The 21,191-nt window shown below is 36.6% G+C and overlaps 1 protein-coding gene across 1 annotated transcript in view; it reads left to right on the top strand.

Moving 5' to 3' along the window:
- Positions 1–21,191, top strand: part of man2a1 (mannosidase, alpha, class 2A, member 1) — a 74,577-nt gene that overhangs the window by 9,121 nt on the left and 44,265 nt on the right. The window contains exons 4-6 of the mRNA XM_016249043.1: positions 12,221–12,392; positions 17,849–17,976; positions 19,726–19,899. Coding sequence (XP_016104529.1) covers positions 12,221–12,392; positions 17,849–17,976; positions 19,726–19,899 — 474 coding nt within the window. The remainder of the gene's footprint in view (positions 1–12,220; positions 12,393–17,848; positions 17,977–19,725; positions 19,900–21,191) is intronic.

Below are 21,191 nucleotides of genomic sequence, written 5' to 3' on the forward strand. Positions count from 1 at the left end.
TTTCCTTTCCTTTCCTTTCCTTTCCTTTCCTTTCCTTTCCTTTCCTTTCCTTTCCTTTCCTTTCCTTTCCTTTCCTTTCCTGTCCTTTCCTTTCCTTTCCTTTCCTTTCCTTTCCTTTCCTTTCCATTCCTTTGATTTCCTTTACTTTCCTTTGATTTCCTTTCCTTTCCATTCCTTTCCTTTCCTTTCCTTTCTTCTGCACTTCTGGCTATCTCTTTAGTTGGTTTTGGTGTTAGGAAACATTTTGCACCCTGTTCAACCACTTCTGGTCAAATCACCTGAGAGCGATATTAATACCAGGTGTAAACGGGGTCATAGCTACGTCAGGTCCTTTTCTGGTATCCTTGTGCTTATTGTGAGAAAGTCGCCATGACAACGAAGTTAAAGATACGATATAATTTTACACACAAAAGGTCTAATATTTACATGGTTATACTTTAAAGGGGTCATATGATGTTGCTAAAAAGAACATTATTTGGTGTATTTGGTGTAATGAAATGTGTTTATGCGGTTTAAAGTAAAAAAAACACATTATTTTCCACATACTGTACATTATTGTTTCTCCTCGATGCCTTGGCTTTCTGAAACGCGTTGATTTTTACAAAGCTCATCGTCTTAAAAGCGAGGTGTGCTCTGATTGGCCGGCTATCCAGTGTGTGTGACGGAAATGTTACGCCCCTTACCATACTGTTATGCCCTGTCCGGCCAGAGCGACGATTCAAAAACATTAAAACCCATTATAAACGAGGCATTTGTTGCATCCAGTGGGACGTTTTAGGTAGGCGTGGCTGACTTTTATAAAGAATATCTCTTTGGATTTGAGACTTTAGTCTTTGCAACTTTACAGATCTTCTTTATGCACCAAGAGCTTGTAACACTCCAAAGAGAAAGGAAAAATTGAAATCGCATCATATGACCACTTTAAGAATTGTCTGTATTTTGTCCATTATAAAGTGCCTTACTAAAACTGTGAGTTTTAGCTTACAAATAGTTAGGGATAGTAGAGATTACTTCCTGTGATAATGGACAAGTGCTGTTTATAGCTGAACTTGTATTGAACTCTGAATATTTCTTTAAACCAGCTAACTGAATAGACTTGCCGTTTTGTGTTTTTTCCAGGGTATTTCAATATCTGTGATAGATGACAATTGATGTACCTTTCCACAGTCATCTCACTCAGGGCAAAATAACTAATAATGAAATAGCATTCTACAAAAACAGGAAGTTTATTACTTGACCCTTCTTTGTGAATTACCAAGTGTGCACTTGATATTTCACATACAGTGGGTACGGAAAGTATTCAGACCCCCTTAAATTTTTCACTCTTTGTTATATTGCAGCCATTTGCTAAAATCATTTAAGTTAATTTTTTTTCCTCATTAATGTACACACTGCACCCCATATTGACAGAAAAACACAGAATTGTTGACATTTTTGCAGATTTATTAAAAAAGAAAAACTGAAATATCACATGGTCCTAAGTATTCAGACCCTTTGCTGTGACACTCATATATTTAACTCAGGTGCTGTCCATTTCTTCTGATCATCCTTGAGATGGTTCTACACCTTCATTTGAGTCCAGCTGTGTGTGATTATACTGATTGGACTTGATTAGCAAAGCCACACACCTGTCTATATAAGACATTACCGCTCACAGTGGCCTATTATAAAGTGCCTTACTAAAACTGTGAGTTTTAGCTTACAAATAGTTAGGGATAGTAGAGATTACTTCCTGTGATAATGGACAAGTGCTGTTTATAGCTGAACTTGTATTGAACTCTGAATAATTCTTTAAACCAGCTAACTGAATAGACTTGCCGTTTTGTGTTTTTTCCAGGGTGTTTCAATATCTGTGATAGATGACAATTGATGTACCTTTCCACAGTCATCTCACTCAGGGCAAAATAACTAATAATGAAATAGCATTCTACAAAAACAGGAAGTTTATTACTTGACCCTTCTTTGTGAATTACCAAGTGTGCACTTGATATTTCACATATATGAGAAAGGACAAAATGGAAATTATTGTCAGATACACAGAAGTCAGTATTTTAACTCACCAAAAATGAGTTTAATATGACATATATTACATGATGTTCTCTTACTTTGATGGTAGGATTTTGTTAGATTTACCTCTTTTTAATCTATGATTAATGTTTTTTTTAATTACAAATAAATCTGAAATCATACATATGGAAATATTAAATATGATTAAATATAAATATTTCAGGAAATATATGCCTCTTCTATAATAAACATTTAGTCTATTTGTACTCTGTTTATTTTGATATTTTTGTAGGGTGAAAAGTAAAAAAGAAAAATCTGGTTTGTTTATCCATACTCATAAGGAAAAGGTTGATGACTTAATTTGTCATAATGTTTATTATTTCTTAAATTAGCAGTGAAGCTGAAGTTTTGAGTAAAATATTAACATTGAAAGCAAGCCATGCAGGAAGCCATTTTGTTATTATGTTACAGGGAAACCTTAAAGCAGGAAATTATGTAATAAAGAGCCCCATGGCAGGTTCACTTGATCCCGATCACGTGTGATTTTTAGCAGGTTTTTACATAAGTTGTTTCTGTGTTCAGCTTATTGAATAAAAAAAAAATAGGGGCTCACAAGACTCTTTAAGTTTGAAACTCTGTGTTAAAAATGCAATACGTTCGGCACAACACTTATGCTAAACGAAATACTTAAAATATTACCTAAAATAAATAAACACAAATGTAAATAAATAAAGGTTATACAATTCAAATTACTCACTCAAGTGTGACTAGACTGTTGATGAATAACTAGTGTTCCGACATGAACCCATTTCAGTTATTTTTAAGCAAACATTGCCAGGTGAATTAACTTCATAATTTGTGTGTGTGGTAACCTGATCTGTCCTGCTTTTGTTCTGTGTCAACATTTCTTTCACTTGTCACTTCATTGTTATTTTTTTAACAAAATGTCGATTTTAAAAAGGAAACGAAAAGTGTGCATGAACAGACCTACAATTAATTCATAATTAACTTTAAATTCACATTCAGCATATAATGTAATTTACTGTGTTCATTAGTGTTTAGTTAGCAGGCAGCAAGTTAGTCCCCTCAGGATAAACCACCGCTGACTTTTAGTTGGAAAACTGGTTCTTGGAAGGTCATGCCAGTTTAATGTGTTAAGACAGCTGTCAGTACATCTTTATACTTATTAGGATTAGTTTTCTGAATGTTTGAGTTGCAATTATTAATATATGCAAACTGTCATTTCATGTTTATGAACATTTCATGTGGGATTCAAATATATGTAATTATTATGAAAGTGGGAGTGTCTGTTTGCAGGGTGTAAGTTTGTTGACTGCTTATGTATATAGTAGAAGACTGTGCGAGTGTTTGCGAAACCTCTTTTTGTTTGCAATTTCATTTGGTGCTAACTGAGGCGCAGAAATTACACACTTGTCTTCTAATATTTGCCAAGTTCATTTAAAATTTTAAACTTGTATTGCTAGTCAACCTGAGCTTCTAAATTTGAGAAACAATAAGGTGACACCAGGTAATACTACTGTAAAAATATACAATAGTTATACTATATATTTAGGGCCCGAGCACCGATGGTGTGAGGACCCTATTGGAATTGCTCTGTTTATTCTTCTTCTTCTTCTCCAAAGTGAATCGCATTTTTGAGTATAGTAGAAGACTGTGCGAGTGTTTGCGAAACCTCTTTTTGTTTGCAATTTCATTTGGTGCTAACTGAGGCGCAGAAATTACACACTTGACTTCTAATATTTGCCAAGTTCATTAAAAATTTTAAACTTGTATTGCTAGTCAACCTGAGCTTCTAAATTTGAGAAACAATAAGGTGACACCAGGTAATACTACTGTAAAAATATACAATAGTTATACTATATATTTAGGGCCCGAGCACCGATGGTGTGAGGACCCTATTGGAATTGCTCTGTTTATTCTTCTTCTTCTTCTCCAAAGTGAATCGCATTTTTGAGGGCCTAAACATGCTCCAAAACTCATGAAACTTTGCACACATGTCAGAACTGGAGAAAATGAACATCTGATATGGGTTCCAGAAGTGGGTGTGGCAAAATGGCTCGATAGCGCCACCTGTACACATTTAACGGAGTGCGCCTCAAGCTACGTTTTACATACATGTACGAAAATTGGTACACACATGTAACACACCATTACCTACAAAAAAGTATCTTGGAATAAAATCCAAAACCCAGCAGAAAGTCAGTTATTTTGAATTTCCTATACGGTTTTTGTGCAGTTTTTGCCATTTCCAAGCCTCGTACTTTGACAAACTCATCCTACAAATTTGGTGAGGGTTATCTTAAGGCCTTTGTGACGTTAAATTGCGAAGATCTTGAGTTTTCATCAAGGGGCGTGTCCCTAGCGGCTTGACAAATGTTGATGTTTCGCCATGAAACAGGAAGTTGCTGTAACTAAAACAAGCAATGTCTGATCTACCCAAACTTCACACGTTTGATAGGTGTTCTGTCCTGAACACGTCCATGCCCAAATTCAGTTATAGTCATAGTTCCACCTGGAAGTGTCATGGTTAACACTGTTAAGGACTCCTAGGAACATATTAAAAAGTGTCAACAAGTGTTAAATAGGCTGGCAGCATGCTAGAAACATACTAAAACATGCTAGCAACACTTAGCTAAGTGCTAAAGCATGCTATTAATGCAGTGAAACGGGAAGTTACTGTAACTCATGCATGCAGTGTCCAATCTGCCCCAAATTGAACAAGTTTGATAAGAGTCCCGTCTTGAACACATCTACATGCCCGTATTCGGTTATGGTTATAGTCATAGCGCCACCTGCTGACAACAAAAAGTGACATGTTTAATACTGTTATGGACTCCTAGCAACCTATTAAAAAGCGTCAGCAAGTGTTAAATAGGCTGGCAACATGCTAGAAACATGCTAAAACATGCTAGCAACCCTTAGCTAAGTGTTAAAGCATGCTATTAATGCAGTGAAACAGGAAGTTGATTTAACTCAGGCATGCAGTGTCCAATCTGCCCGAAACTTAAAGGGGTCCTATTATGCTCTTTTACAAAGTCTTGATTTTGTTTTGGGGGTGTACTAGAACATGCTCTCATGCTTGGTAATTCGAATTTACATAATTTACATTACTAAAATACCTTTCTCCCCATCCTGGCACAAATGGCTTGATTAGTTCCGGGTTTGATGAAGGCCCGCCTTCCGAAAAACGAAATGTGTTGTGATTGGTTAGCTGTCCCAGTGCGTTATGATTGGCGATCAGCTTAGACGGTGTTTCAGTATGAATGAATGAATGAATGAATGATGCATTTATATAGCGCTTTATTGTGTATTGTTGTACACACAAAGCGCTTTACAATCATGTGGTAACCACTTGGATGATGCGAGGGCAGCCACAGGACAACGGCGCCAGTGCGCTCACCACACACCAGCTACAGGTGGAGAGGAGAGAAAGTCATAGAGCCAATCAAGTGGTTAAACTGCCCCGCCCCTTGCCAAAGCAGCAAGTTCCGTCAGCTCCGGTTTAGTTTAGGATGGCGTCAATATTGGCATATCAATTTGAGCCGGATTCAGACCCCAAGAATATTGAACAAGAGGATCGCACAGAACCTTTGCACGCACAGATATGGATGGACATTGCGAAAACTTGGCGCTACAGCAGCTCTTCTTCTTCATTTTCTCTGATGCGATAACTTTTCAGCAGCACTTCTTCTTCGTCGTCGTCTAGTCTGATGCACTCAACCAGGCGTTCTAACCACGACCTCGCCCCTCCCCAACCCCCAACCATTCAAATTTCCGTAGGCGGGAATTATTTTAATGATATTCTAATGGGCCGGTTTGTGACATCACAAAACCCCTGAAAACAATGCTGTAGTCCAAACGAGACGTTTGTTGTAGTTCTTGAAAAGGGATTTTTTAAAAACGAAATATCTCCCTTTGTAGTGGACTTTGAGATGTGTAACTTTGTAGATCTTTTTTATGCCCAAACATACACACTACACACTGACTAAAATTCAAAAAGTGAAAAAGCATAATAGGACCCCTTTAATATGTTTGATGAGAGTCCTGGCCTGAACACATCTTCAGTTATAATCATAGCGCCACCTACTGTCAATAGGAAGTGACATGTTTAACACTGTGATGCACTATTAGCAACAGAGTAAAATATGCCGTTGTGTGGTAAACATGCTAGAAATATGCTCAAACATGCTAGCAACACTTACTAAGTGCTGAAGCATGCTAGTAATGCCATGAAACAGGAAGTTGTTGTAACTCATGCATACAATGCCCAATCTGCCCTAAACTTCACATGTTTGGTAAGAGTCCTGGCCTGAACACATCTTCAGTTATAATCATAGCGCCACCTACTGTCAATAGGAAGTGACATGTTTAACACTGTGATGCACTATTAGCAACAGAGTAAAATATGCCGTTGTGTGGTAAACATGCTAGAAATATGCTCAAACATGCTAGCAACACTTACTAAGTGCTGAAGCATGCTAGTAATGCCATGAAACAGGAAGTTGTTGTAACTCATGCATACAATGCCCAATCTGCCCTAAACTTCACATGTTTGGTAAGAGTCCTGGCCTGAACAACAAGCCAACATTCAGTTATAATCATAGCGCCACCAGCTGGCAGTAGGAAGTTTGGTACATATAAATGACTTTGACATATTCCTCCTATATTTATCACTTTAAATGCATATTGCCCACCATTAGCTGTTTTCCTAAAGCCACCAGGTGCCAGGGCCCTTTCATCGCTGCTTGCAGCTTTATTGCATATTGTGTATTTATTTACACAGTATAATTTTACATTTATACCAGCAGCGATATACTATACCAATCATCACACGTGAAGAACTGGTGTGTTAGATGAATGTAAACCCCTTATTGCCATGCATGCCAATAGTTAAAGCATAACACAGTTTTTCCTGCTTCCTGTAAAACCAGACATGCCACATTTTTGTTTCTACTAAAACGCGGTACTATGGTACTAGAATTGTATTAAGTGATAATGCTAGTTTACTTTGATTTACAGTTTTTTAAAACATATTTTTAATAGGTTTTTGCCGGTAACAGAAGATAAATTTACAGAAAAAGAAAAACATGTAACAAAAATAACAATAAAAGTTGCCATACATTATGTATATTCGATCAGTCAGCTCATCAGTACATTAAATCATTATACGCTTATGTAAGCTTTTAAACAGATTCATCTATTCAGCTTTCTCCATATGTTCTCAAATATTTGTTTTTGCAGTCATAGTACAAATATGAGTCTTTCCATTTCTTTGACATTTGTTAGTATTTGAAAACATTCTTTCTTTCTCATACATAAATGTATCCTCTTTGTGCCACATGATATCCGTAATATCTTAAACAAGCATCTGCCATTCTTTTCAATTTCATCTGGAATATCCCCCAAATATTCAACACAGAATGACTTAGGAATACAGAGAGAAAAAATACTATTAATAGTAGACCATATGACCTCCCAAAAACTATTCATCTTTTGACATTGCCAAAATACTGTCTATAAGCATGATGTGCCTTCTCTGGCCCACTGTTCCTCCAACATGGGTTGGGCGCACCCGTTTGTAAGTCTTGGTGTGATAAAAAAATCCTGTCAAGTTCTTCCAAAATAACTCACGGCACATTTTTGAGCTTGTTGAGGTATGTGAGGTAGTACATATTTTATTCTGTTTGTCCAGAGTCAAGGTGATGCCTACTTCTTTTTCCCATTTTCATCTTATATATTCTGTTGAATGTCCCCTATAATTATTTATCGCTTTATATAATTTGGATACTATCCTTTTTGTAACTTTCTTGTATCCCTGTATAATAATTTGTGCGATTTGATTAATCTGAGCATTATCCTTTATCTCTTTCAAGTATTGAAATAGGTCTTGGTTTACAAGGCCAAACTTGTCTTTGAAAGATTGAAAGCTTTCGGTATTGCCATCCTTTATAATTGTGCAAATGGAGGAAATTCCTTAAAGAAACTATTTAAACTAATTATTTCAACCTATCCATCGTCCCTGGTTAATCTGGATTGTGTGCCACCCAATTCACAATCTGAATTTGGTTGTGCAAATGAAGTTCCTTTATCACTTGAGTTAGTGGGTTAAGATAAAAATGGATCTGCTTTTGGAAGTAATTTTTTTTTACTTATTAAAGCCTAAACTGGCATCCCTCGACTTTCGCCATCAAATTTTCTTTCATTTAGTCTCTACCTCTAAATCACACCAATACATCAGTGGTCTTAATTGTGCGGCAATCTTTCAGTTTGGTGACTTACCTTGTTACTTTTATCCAGTTAAAAAGTGTTGTATTTCATTTTTGGCTTTCCTCCTTTTCAAATTAATCTAGAAATGGATTTATCCCTTTCATGAAACTGCTTAAGGGGTATATCCATAGAAACTGCTTAAGTGCTTAAGAAACTGCTTATATCCATAGGGAGTGATCGGAAAAAGTGTAACAATCTTGAAAGTGCATTTATTTTTATGCTTTCGGTTCCTGAGCTAAAATCCAGATAGCAAAGACCTGTGTTCAAGATCTTAAATTTTTTGAGACTGATTAAATTATAGTTCAACTTTGTTAGATCTTGTTCAACTTATGCTTAATTTCTTTTGTTGGGTTGAAACCAAATGACAAAATTTGAGTTCTCTGTATGTTTAATTTATATCCATATAATATAAATCATCAGCATATAAGTTTATGTTGTGCCATATTAATAGTAATTCCCCCAGTTGTCTTGTCCTCTCTCTGACTGCCTGAGCAAGAGGTCAATATAAATTGCATACGGGTAAGAGGGGACACCCATATATTTTCTCTTAAGGAAAGCATTTATTTTAATGCTAGTCTCTGGCTTCAAATACTGCAAGTTTTCTGAGATTCAGAATCTCCGTAAAACCTGAAATAACTATTCCACACAATCAAATGCCTTTTCTGTCTCCAGGCTTACTAAATTTGCTTTAACATGATATTTTTTTAGTTTGTTGAATTACATGAAGCATTTGTCTAATAAATTCTTTTTGATTTAACTTTAATAAATCTGTAGAAAGGACTCAAGCCTTTTTGCTAAAATAGAGGCTAACAATTTGTAGTTTACACTTTGATGGTAAACCATCATTATACCAGGCAATTTATTATTTGTAAGGTTATTTGAAGCTCTATTAAATTCTTCCTTCTTTTAAGAGATTATTTTGTTTCTGTCCAATAGAAGGAATGTCAAGAGAATCTAAAAACATTTTAATCAATGCACCTGTTGTCTTTTGAGAATATAGACATTTATAATACAATTCTCCTCCTTATATGTCTCATCCATCTTATTTTTAATAACTTTAATTTGCCTCAGAATCTGAGCATCCTGACTAATTGTATGTTGTTTTGTTAGATGCTGTAATTTGTCTTCAAGATTCTTAAAATTAAGTTATTTTACCTTCCGACTCTAAAGATTTGAACGGTAGTGTTTGGTTATACCATATGATATTTCAATGAATGAGACCATATTCATATTCAGTGGCATTTTTATGTTACCTACCTAGAATAAACTACAGTTGCAATCAAAATTATTCACTCCCCCTTGAGCAGCAAGACATTCTGTTGCCTTGAACAACATTTCATAAAAACAATTACACCAAGGCATAAGTAAACAAATTGGCTCTAAACATTCATGTACAAATTTATCCAACACCCAAAAGTTAAATTTTGTAGATAATCTTTTATTGTTTGTTACCTCCAATAATTGTTGTCTCTTTGTGCTGACATGTTTCCATTGCTTTCTGCAAATCTCAACAAATATTTTGGTAACACTTTAGTATAGTGACCAATTTTCATTATTAACTAGTTCAGTGGTTGTCAAACCTCTCCATGAAGTACCCCCAGCCCTGCACATTTTGTATGTCTCCCTATATCTGACACACCCACTTCAGGTCTTGCAGTCTCCACTAATGAGTTGAATCAGGTGTGATAGATGAGGGAGACATACAAAATGTGCAGGGCTGGGGATACTCCAGGACAGGTTTGAGAACCACTGAACTAGTTGCTTATTAGCACACCTATTATTAACATATTGGCTGTTTATAAAGCACATCTTCTGCATGACCATATTCTACATCTCTTATCTTACCCAATACCTAGACTTAACAACTACCTTACTAACTTTTAATGAGCAGCAAATTAGGAGTTTATTGAGGCAAAAGTTGTAGTTAATGGTGTGTTGATAGCAAGAATTGGACCTTAAAGGGGTCATCGGATGCAAAATTCACTTTTACATGCTGTTTGAACATAAACATGTGTTGGCAGTGTGTGTACACATCCACCCTATAATGCTAAAAATCCACCTAGTGGTTTTTATTTAATCTCTAAAAATAATATCCCCTTTTTCAAATCAAGCCATTCTCAGATGCCTGTCTGTGTGACGTCACACAAACCAAGGCCCCTCCCACAATAGTTGATTGACTATTGTGTTTTACCTTAGACCCGCCCTGAGTGAGCTGAAACAGTCTGCCATTGTATCGACCCCGGTGCAGGGGAAGACAAGAATGTCTCCATAGTGACTGAGGTGTTCTGTTGTTGGATGTAATAATGAACATAGCAGTCGTCATTTACTCCCGACATCTGAGACCGCTGAAGATGCAGTGGACTACTTTTGTTTGTGAAGGAAATGTGCCCCCGATCTGTCTAAATGCGTTTATATTCACGCGAATCATTCGTGATCCAGCTTCACCTCCAGAAGAAGTGAGTATAAGGGGTTTTTTTATGAATCTTTGCAAATCGCCTTTCTTAATAATGTGCTAGTTAGCAAGTTTTGTGGCTAAAATAAGTCTCTCAGAGCACGGCCCTGTCCCAAATGGCACTCTAAACCCTTGCGGTCTTCCTCTGAGTCCACACTTTCGTGACGTAATGCCGCTTGGACTGTCGGGTAGAAGTCTGCTGCGGAGCTCGCCCCAGTGCGATTGTAAGTCCGTAAGACCGCAAGTGCACATGAAGTGTTCCATTTGGGACAGGGCCCACGGCTCGTCACCCCACAGAAGAGAGCGGCGGGGTGAGCAGAGCTCATTAGCATTTAAAGGAACATGCAACAAGATTTGTGCAGAGCTGATTTTGACAAAGTATAAAGGGTGTTTTTTACACTACCATTGAGAAATTTAAACCAAAGCATTTTATAGACTTTTCATTAAGACCCTAAAGAATCATATCAACTTGTGGAAAATGGGCATCCGATGACCCCTTTAAAATAAAGTGTGGCCAATGTTTTTAATGAGATTTAAATCTGAAAACTGAACAGGCCACTCAAAAACATTTTATGACCGATTCCTGAACCAAGCTTGGGTGTATACTTTGGGATGGTTGCTCTGCTGGAAAGCCCAATGATCATCAGCTTCAGTCTATGCACCAAAGGCAATACAAGCTTTGCCAAAATGGCCTGATACTTCAAAGAATCCATAATGCCCTTTATACAGCCAAGATTTCCACTTCCTGAAGCAGCAAAACGACAAGACTGACAAGAAAACAAGACTGGTCAAACTGCATGGTCAAACATTGTCAAAAATTCTCTATAACTTTTGTGAGATCTCTTCTGACTTGACCATATTTGCTGCTCAATTTTAGCACATGCATGGGCTGAACGTTTGTATTTGCAACAGCTTAAACAAGTTAAGATTTGTTGTAGAGTTTCCGAAAGGCTTAATTGTGTTTTAACACAATTTTGTACCTAACCTTACAAACTCAAAAATGTTATATTTATATATTGACAATGTCACTTGCAATATGCCATTAATCTGTTGTCGATGCTATATAAAATCTTCAAAAAAAAGCTTACATTTGTAAATTGTTATAGACTCTGGGGGGTTGAATAATTTTGATTGCATTAGTATAACATGCTGATACCATAATGCTTTTTTGTTTCACACCCCTTTAAAGGTGTGATTTACTACTACCTTCTTGCATTGAGCACAAAATGAGATATTTAGCAGAATATCCAAGCTGCTCTTTTCCATACATTGAAAGTAAATGGCGACTACTGCTATTCCTGATCCCCATTTAACAGCTTGAACATTCTGTTAAACATCTCCTTTGGTGTTCCACAGAAGAAAGAATGGTTTGGAATAACATGAGAGTAAATAAATGTTGACAGAATTTTCATTTTTGAAACCATTTTAATTGTCAAGTCAAAGTTTAACAAGTGTGTGTGTTGTTCTGCTCAGGCTGGCTGAAGACATTCGATGACTACTATAGAGACCAGACGCAACACATTCTCAACAACATGGTGGTGAAATTACATGAAGACAGTCGGCGAAAAATGATCTGGTCTGAGATCTCGTATTTTTCCAAATGGTGGGACAACATCGATGAGCAGAAACGAGATGCTGTCAGGAGGTGAGGCTTTTCTCTGCTGTTGATATCCATATATCCTCATGCATCGGTGTAATTTATGGATTCATTAATTGCAACGTTCACACACAGGTCTGGTGTAAGCAAGACTGGGAGATGTGGAGGAGGACTCCATTGTGCTTTTGGTCCCATTTTAATTAAGCTCAAAGATTGTACTTTATTGCCTAGCTCTCAGGTGACGGTTTATGCACAAAAATAAAACGACAACTAAATTAAGTTGAGATATTGTTATGATACAAACATACAATTTTAATAGTGATAATGACACGAAATGTTGTTTCTAGTATGTATTTATTTTCATAACCATTTGCTTCTCTTTGAACATTTCCTAAAATGTGTTAATGTATTCCATTTAAACTATAGTTAATCAATGCTATTCGTTCAGAGATGTCATCAGTACATATTTACATATGATTACAAGGTCAACCCTGCCACAGGAGAGGATGGGCTATAAATGCATGTCAAATATACAGAACTGGTTGTGTTCACTGTTTAGCTAGCCTTGGGAAAAGACACAAATGCCATGTGGAAATGTAATAAACATTTCTGCTGTGGGTTTGAATTCCAATTAGAGCATCTTTCAAAACGGCCTGAGGTGAAGGCTGAAGCCAAATGTAAAATCCAACACCAATATTTATTCACTATTGATTTGATGCACAGAAAGAGTTTGAAGCAAACAAGCTCTATTCTTTTTGAACAGTTACACCCCCCCACCCGTTTATTACCAAGATGGCCTTGGCTGACTCCAAATCAAGATTTTTGGCAGGCATGAGCAGGTTTTATTTCATTTTATATCAGCCGAATCAAGGTCTAGCATAATGATTCAATTTCTTTTACTGCCACATACATGGAGGTGTATCTTCAGAATAAATCAAGATGTCTGAGCTCTGGAGTCTGCTTAGTGCGTTACGGAAAATGGAAACTGCAGATAAGTCCATAAATTCAAATCTATGCTGGAATATATATATATATATTTAATTTTCAGTATTGGGAAAGAGACTTTTCAAATATTTCATGTGTTAATCAAAGAGCATGTCAACATATTTTCAGATTAACCTCACCTGAACCTCAATTTCATGCCATCTCAACATTTAACTCGATATAGGAAGCATTTAGTCTCAAATTTCTCTTTCTAAAAGGGATAAACTTATATTTCATGGTCTAAATTGCTGCTCTAGTGTAAAATGAACCAAGTATGTCTTAGATGATGTAGAAAAGTTCACAGTAGGGTCAAAGTCAACATAAAAAATGATTTTCGGAATCCATTTTACTTAGTTTGTCTGAGTAAAGTTATTACATTTTAAAAATGTTTTCGGATAACATGCATTGATAAATCGTGCACAATAAACCCAAGTACAAAGAAAGTGAATAGGGTGGTTTTTGATTTCACATCGACTTTAATGAAGGGTCTAATCACTGCTGCCCAGTGGCTCATTTTCGTAGCCAGTGATTGATTCCAGAATAACAGACCATTTTTCAAAGTAATTTTGAAAGTTTCTGCCAGTTACGTGCTGAGCTAGTGCTCTTGGTTTTGCTACCGCCGTTCTTATTACTGGCCTCCAGAGGGCCACGCTATACGATTCGCAGCTGAAATATTCAGCATTACAGAGAAAAGCTGCTGACGGGCAATCAGGCCTGGAGAACTCTACTTCTAATAAGGGATGCCATTACCCAAGGTGTCTGCTGTCTGTTCAAAAAAATAATTAGTTTGCGGTGCAAACTCAATAAATCTGAAGATTAAAAAATTTTTTAGTTACTGTGTAAAGCTGCATATGTGAAGAAAGTGCTTTGTAGTAAAAACCCTGAAGAAAAGCTGTCGATGATGTTACTGTTGTGAAACATTTGCAGCTCCTCTGTCCTCTTCAAAGCTTTGCTTATCTTAGTTTAAAGACATAAAAATGGACTTTATATGCTTTATATATTTGATACATTCCTGGTTTTACTGTGCACATATTTCTAAAGTAAAAAAAATAAATCATAGCATTTCATAAAACGATATTAATGTTCCAGATGTGAACAGACAAACCAGTCTGACTCATCCACTTGTGAATAAGTGGTTCTCATCTGGTTTTTCTTTAGGACCCAGATTTTACATTGGACAACAAGTGATGACCCAAAAATTGCCTTAAATTCAAACATTAAAATATATTAAAATAAAAAACTTGGATAGATGAATGCATTTTATGCAACCTAGATTTTACAGTATGATTTGTTTGAACGAGCATTTGACATCAGCAACCTATAAGATATGTTGTGTTTTCTCCTAAAAGTTTATAAGCCTGTTTATTTTGCTATCATAACCATGCACATTAATATGGCTAATTAATTGCATTATCTTTACTATAGTTCCTTGACCCCATCAGTAATGACTTTAATTGTAATGTTTGCTAATATTTTTATTCAAAACAGTGATTTCTTGGTGTAAAAATATAATTGTGGTAAAACAGAAAAAAACAACTTCATTTCGGTTGTTGCAATTTTATTTTAACCACTGTTTTGGTGTTTTTTTACTTAATTTTTTTAAATATGTTTTAATGTTGCCCTACACATGATATGCGGGGAGAAAAAACGAGATATTGTGAACTAAGGAACAGATTAGTACAACATGAACATGATTTAACTAAAACATTAAAGGGAATTAGTATGAAGTGGCCTCGCTTGAATTAAAACTAGGGAACAAATTAGTACAAACAAAATAGTACAACATGGTCACAATTATACTAAAACTTGAGAACAAATCGTTAGAACAAGCCCTTGATTGAACTAAAACCGGGGAGTGAGTTAGTACAAATGAATCAGTACACCTTGGCCATGATTTAAAGGGGTCATATGATGCGATTTCAAGTTTTCCTTTCTCTTTGGAGTGTTACAAGCTGTTTGTGAATAGATAAGATCCTTAAAGTTGCAAAGACTAAAGTCTCAAACCCATAGAGATATTCTTTGTAAAAGTTAAGACTCGTCCACGCCCCCCTAAAACGCCTCGTTTAAACACGCCCCCACATGTCTACGTCACTGTGTGGGAAGACAGGCATAACACCGCCCAAATGTTCACACAAAAAAAGAAGGCGTAACTTTGAATCTCGCTGTAGTATTGTAACTGCCGCCGCCATGTCTTGGAGACGCTGTGTGTTTCGTTGTGAAAGTGAAACTACTTTGTTTGGCCTTCCAAAAGAGGAAACAACTAGAAATCAGTGGTTAAGTTGTATTTACAACACTGTTCCAGAACAGTTCAAACCAAATATTCAGATGTGTGCAATGCATTTTACGGAGGACGAGGACTGTTTCCTGGGAGAGTAGCCTACAATGCCGGTGTTCCGGTGAATTCAGTTCCCCTGTTTCCCCTTCGGCACGCATGCTGACCACAGTCTATGATGCTGACAAATAATGCTGACTCACAGCCTGTAAGTACGTTTTCATATTTAAAGGATTTGCCACTGACGATTCAAACGCGAGTTTTGAGCAGTGTAGAGTAGTGCTTGTTGTTTGTCATTTCTCCGATCACAAATGCAGACATGGTTTTATGTTTACGTGGCGCGATGCAACGCAACTCGTAAAAAGACAGTATAAGTCATTATGATCAGTAATTATGTCCCCACTGGATGCAACAAATGCCTCGTTTATAATAGGTTTTATTGGTTTTGTCTCGTCGCACCGGACACGGCATCACAGTATGTGAGGGGCGTAACATTTCTGTCACTCGCTTGAGGAATTTGGCCAATCACAACGCACTGGATAGCTGGCCAATCAGCATACACCTCGCTTTTCAGATCGATGAGCTTTGTAAAAATCGATGCGTTTCAGAAAGGCGGGGCATAGAGGAGAAACAATAATGTACAGTATGTGGAAAATAATGTGTTTTTTTAACCTTAAACCGCATAAACACATTTCATTACACCAAATACACAACATAATGTTATTTTTTAGCAATGTCATATGACCCCTTTAACTAAAACTTGGGAGGGAGTCATTACAAAGTAGCCTCGATTGAACTAAAACTTGGGAACAGATTAGTACAACATGGTAGGGATGCAACAATTCACTTAACTCACAATTCAATACAATTTACAATAATGATTTCACAATACATTTTTTTTAACAAAATGAGATTTAAGACAAATTAGAAATGAAAAGGTGTCCTTTCATTATTGCTTGGACAAAATGCTGCACATTGCTTTGTGAAATTGAAATGTGTCAAATAACAAAACTAAATTGAAATTTAATTTAGTGGATAATCACGGCACCTACCAGACAGTTCGAAAAAACATACCAACGAAGTCACGTAGTGATGTGAGCTGAACTGAGGGAATACAAGCCCCTGCAGCTCAGTGCCCCACCTCGAAGCGCCTCTCGCATTCCAAGTGGGGGGCTATGAGGAGTATAGGGCAAAAAGAAAGGCGCTTTACTAGACGAATGTGAGTGTGCATCCTCCGTGGAAGCCACAGTAGCAGTATAACTGAGTCTTCAGGTTGGAGGTTTTGCAAGAGATACTCAACTTCATCTCCACCATGTCTGAAGAAAGGCAAGAAAACTTTCTTTGACAACAGGTGTCCAGCAAAATGAATATCTCTAACACTCAATTTTATTAGGGCAGAGCTTGCAGTGTAGCGGGAATGCAGTAGGAATTAAGTGATAAGTGCTATAAAAAAAAGAAAAAAATCTTCCTATATGCTTTCTCTAAAGCAGTTTTGGGGGTTAACTCAAAAAGTCAAAGGCCGTTTAAATTCAAATTGACTTAATGTGAAACACCAGTAGAAGACTATTATTAACACTGAATATTTTGTAAAAGCATAAATAAATATACCAGCACCTTTCAGCCTGTCACCATCATGCAAACAAGAAATATCAAACATACAGTAGTAGTTCTTTGCAGGTTTTTGCATTCCCTACACTGCTTTTCTTTTGTTTGTTTTTCTATGTAAACGTGCTTGACGAGGTGCGATGTCATGCGATTGGATAATTTTTTTCTTTACTGTTAAGATTGGCGTATTGTCAACGTGTTTAATTGTAATGTTTACTAATATTTTTATTTAAATCTGTGATTCCTCAATTAAAAAAAAGAAATCCTGGTAAAACATTTCATTCTAATGAATCGATAAAATCGGAAAAATCGCCCCGCCACACCACAAACTAAAAAGTCATGCGAATTCTTAAGTCATGGCCACAATACCTACATTTCTTATGGCCTGTCAAAGAAAAGGTCTGTAGGAATATTGATTGTTTTTAACAAAAAACATTCCTTCACCCAATCCCAAATCCAAGTCCCACCTTACTTTATTTTCTTGTGAAATATCTATTTTTTTCTGTTAAAAAAAAACATATCACAGAAGTACATATCACAGAAGTACAATGAGTTGTGAATGCAGTTTCATGTTGACATTAGGTAGGTTAAAGAAGATTCTCTTTTTTCTCTTTCATTCACTGTCTCTCTTTCTCTAACGCAGGCTGATAGAGAGCGGTCAGCTCGAAGTGGCTACAGGAGGCTGGGTGATGCCTGACGAAGCCAGCACTCACTACTTTGCATTGATAGATCAGTTAGTTGAAGGTCACCAGTGGTTGGAGAGAAATTTGGGTATGTATTGCATCTCGCCTGATTATTTCCCCTTTATCATTCATTCAGTTACTTTAAAGTTAACAACAAAGTAGTCGATATCTCCACTTCAAATCTAAAAGTCACAGAAACAGCAAAAATGCATCAAGTATGCTTCATAACTGCATAATATATATAATATTCCGGTGTAAAAAAAAACTGGTGTGGAAAAATAGATGAATGCAACTTTGTTTACATGCGGACTGCTACAGAAGTTATATAAAGCCAGCCAATTAGATTAGAACTTGCTAGATCGAGAAGGTACTGTGGGCGGTCCTAGGTTAAACTGGGTAATAATATCTTGTTTGAGACCCATTTAAATTCTGAATCAGCCTCAGCTCAAGATGTGGGTTGTGAAACCCAGAATGTTAAACCTCTTAACTGCAATACTGTAAGGAATTTGAGCTCTTCTACATATTTATGCTTCCTATATTGGCTCAAAGACCTCTGGGAGATTTTTTTTCAGTGTTCATTATTAGTGTATTAAAACATGGAGCAAAGCCCTGGCTCTCATTACTACACATCCACTCTACCATCTGCTCTCCTGATATCTCAGCTGTCTGTGGACCGCTTCTGAAATATAGATTGATTGGAGAGACTGATACTACAGTGAGTCTTTGGCTTTCGAACAACACTTGTTTTGCTGATGATGCCATGCACCCAGCATTACATTGAGGAAAACTATGTGCAGCTGTGTTCAGGTTTGCTGAAGCTCGTGTGCTCATGAATATAGTCTTCAGAGAACATGTGACCTTCAAGATTACCTGCGTCCCATGTGGTTCACTCTGTTCCACGAGTTCTTTCTGAGAATCGCCTCCCTTTACATTCGGAGCTGTTGTAATTGCTCTGCTGAATACACTCCCAGTTTTTCTTTAGCCACAATAAAAATGGGACCTTGCTGTTTCTAAAAATGGGACTAGTAGGGATGGGTGCTATAGGTAAAGAATTCTACACATACCTGTACATTGTCGTTCAGAAGATTGGGGTCAGTGAGAGTTTTTATGATGTTTGAATGATGTCTCTTATACTCACCAAGAATACATTTATCTGATAAAAAAAAATACATGTCATAATATTGTGAAATATTATTACAGTTTAAAATACACTACTGGTCAAAAGTTTGAAATAATGATGATTTTTAAAAAAACATTTTTTGAGAGAAGTCTTTTATGCTCACCAAGGCTGCATTTATTTGATGAAAAATACTGTGAAAACAGAAATATTATTACAATTTAAAAGTGATACATTTTTTGTTCAGGATTTTTTGATAAATAGAAAGTTCAAAACAACAATTAATTTTAAATAAAAATATTTTGGGACATTTTATATATATATATTATATATATATATATATATATATATATAAAACTGTTCTGATGGCTTTTAGTCAATACAGTAAAATACAATCACGTTAAACAGTTTGAATCTTAAATAATCAGTTAAATAATCATGGCATGTTTTACATTGTTTTTAGTAAATGAACACAAGGAAGAACATTATTGAATCTTTTTTATTTATATGCATCAGCAATGCAAATAATAATCAGCTGTATTAATACATATAATTTATATTTTTATATACTAAAAGGTCTGTAAACGTTTTGGAGTGATGATGCAAGACAATATGTTACGTTTTAACTACATGTAATGGTGGAAAGCACTTATAGTACTACACAGTTATAGTATGGTTAGTACATAATACTGTGCTTCTTATTCCTCCCCTTTTTGTTAGGAGTGAAACCCAAGACTGGCTGGGCTGTGGATCCATTCGGTCACACTCCTACCCAGGCTTACCTGCTGAGACAAGCCGGTCTATCTAACATGCTTATCCAGAGAGTACACTACTCAGTGAAGAAACACTTCGCCTCTCAGAAGACCCTGGAGTTCTTCTGGAGACAGAACTGGGGTGAGCAACTGATCTTGGTGTAGGAAATTGAGGATAAAGTTATAGAAAAGGACTATGCTTTTATGCATTGCTTTAATATTTATGATGATTTTCTGTGAACTTTAAACTAGTAAATATGAGGCATTTGAGTATAGGTCACTTGCAATAAAATACCTGACATTTCAGTTTGACTCAAGTGGCAAAATCAGTGTTAAGGGGAAAGCATTTCTAAAAAAAAAAAAGAAAAATGAACGTCACCACCATGTCACTCCAACCCTATACAGCTATTTTCTTCCATAGAACACGAATGAAGATGTTGTGCAGTATCATTTTACTGTTCATTTTTGGATGAACTGTCACTTTAAGTCTCTGACTCTGACTAAAACTGACTGTGTGTCAGAGTGGCCTCACACCTTTGATTGGAAATCTCTGTAGGAGCCTGTTCTAATCACATGAGCTGCTCGGTGGTGCCATTCACACTTCCCATTGACTGAATCCATCTTTTATTTAGTGATTACGTTGATTAAAACCTGGGTAGGTGGGGGTGCTCACCACATTTAGCCTCATAATTTAGAACTAGAGGTCAAAGTGAGATAAATCCAGTTTCCCATGAAGCATCTGCAGCTGCTGGCCCTGGAGCAGTTGGTAACAGGCCTAACAAAAGCTTGTCTCCCATTCCAGATACATCTCCATCACTGGAGGTCATTCAGACCCTCACCCTGAAAGATAATCACACAAACTGGGATTTTGACAGGAGCTGTAATGATCAACCTCAACCAAATGCGCTTGAAGCTATGTTGTGGGTCTGCAATGGGTTGATATTGCTTGTCCAGCATGTTTTTTAACTTTCTGCTCGGGGTTAAACCCAGCGTTTTGATTGCTTGAGCTCCTCAGACTCCTCAGGAGGTCAGAAACCACACAGGAAGCTTGGTTAAATTAATGATAATAATGGTGCAGTGACCGTGCATCACACACCCTAGACTCTTTCCTCAGCATTTCATCAATTATGGCTGGATAATTATTGTTTGGTAACATCCTGCATGTAGCTACACATCAATAGTGTTCAGCTGAACGCCTCATGCCAAATGTTGTATCATGAAAAAGAAAAAAAACTCCTGTTTTTTGAGCTGTTACAAGGAATGAACCATGCAGAGTGACAAATTTTGACACATTTGTGCCACACTTAAAAATGCACGAATGTTGTTGCATTACAACACAAAGTGCAAACTAAGTACAATGCACAAAGTTCAAACCAAGTATTTTTCAAGCAAAATAAATGCACAGAAAAAGTATTAATAGATTTTAAATAATAA

The sequence above is a fragment of the Sinocyclocheilus grahami genome, unplaced genomic scaffold (assembly GCF_001515645.1).
Source record: "Sinocyclocheilus grahami isolate Dianchi unplaced genomic scaffold, SAMN03320097.WGS_v1.1 scaffold904.1, whole genome shotgun sequence".
Classification (NCBI taxonomy): Eukaryota; Metazoa; Chordata; class Actinopteri; order Cypriniformes; family Cyprinidae; genus Sinocyclocheilus; species Sinocyclocheilus grahami.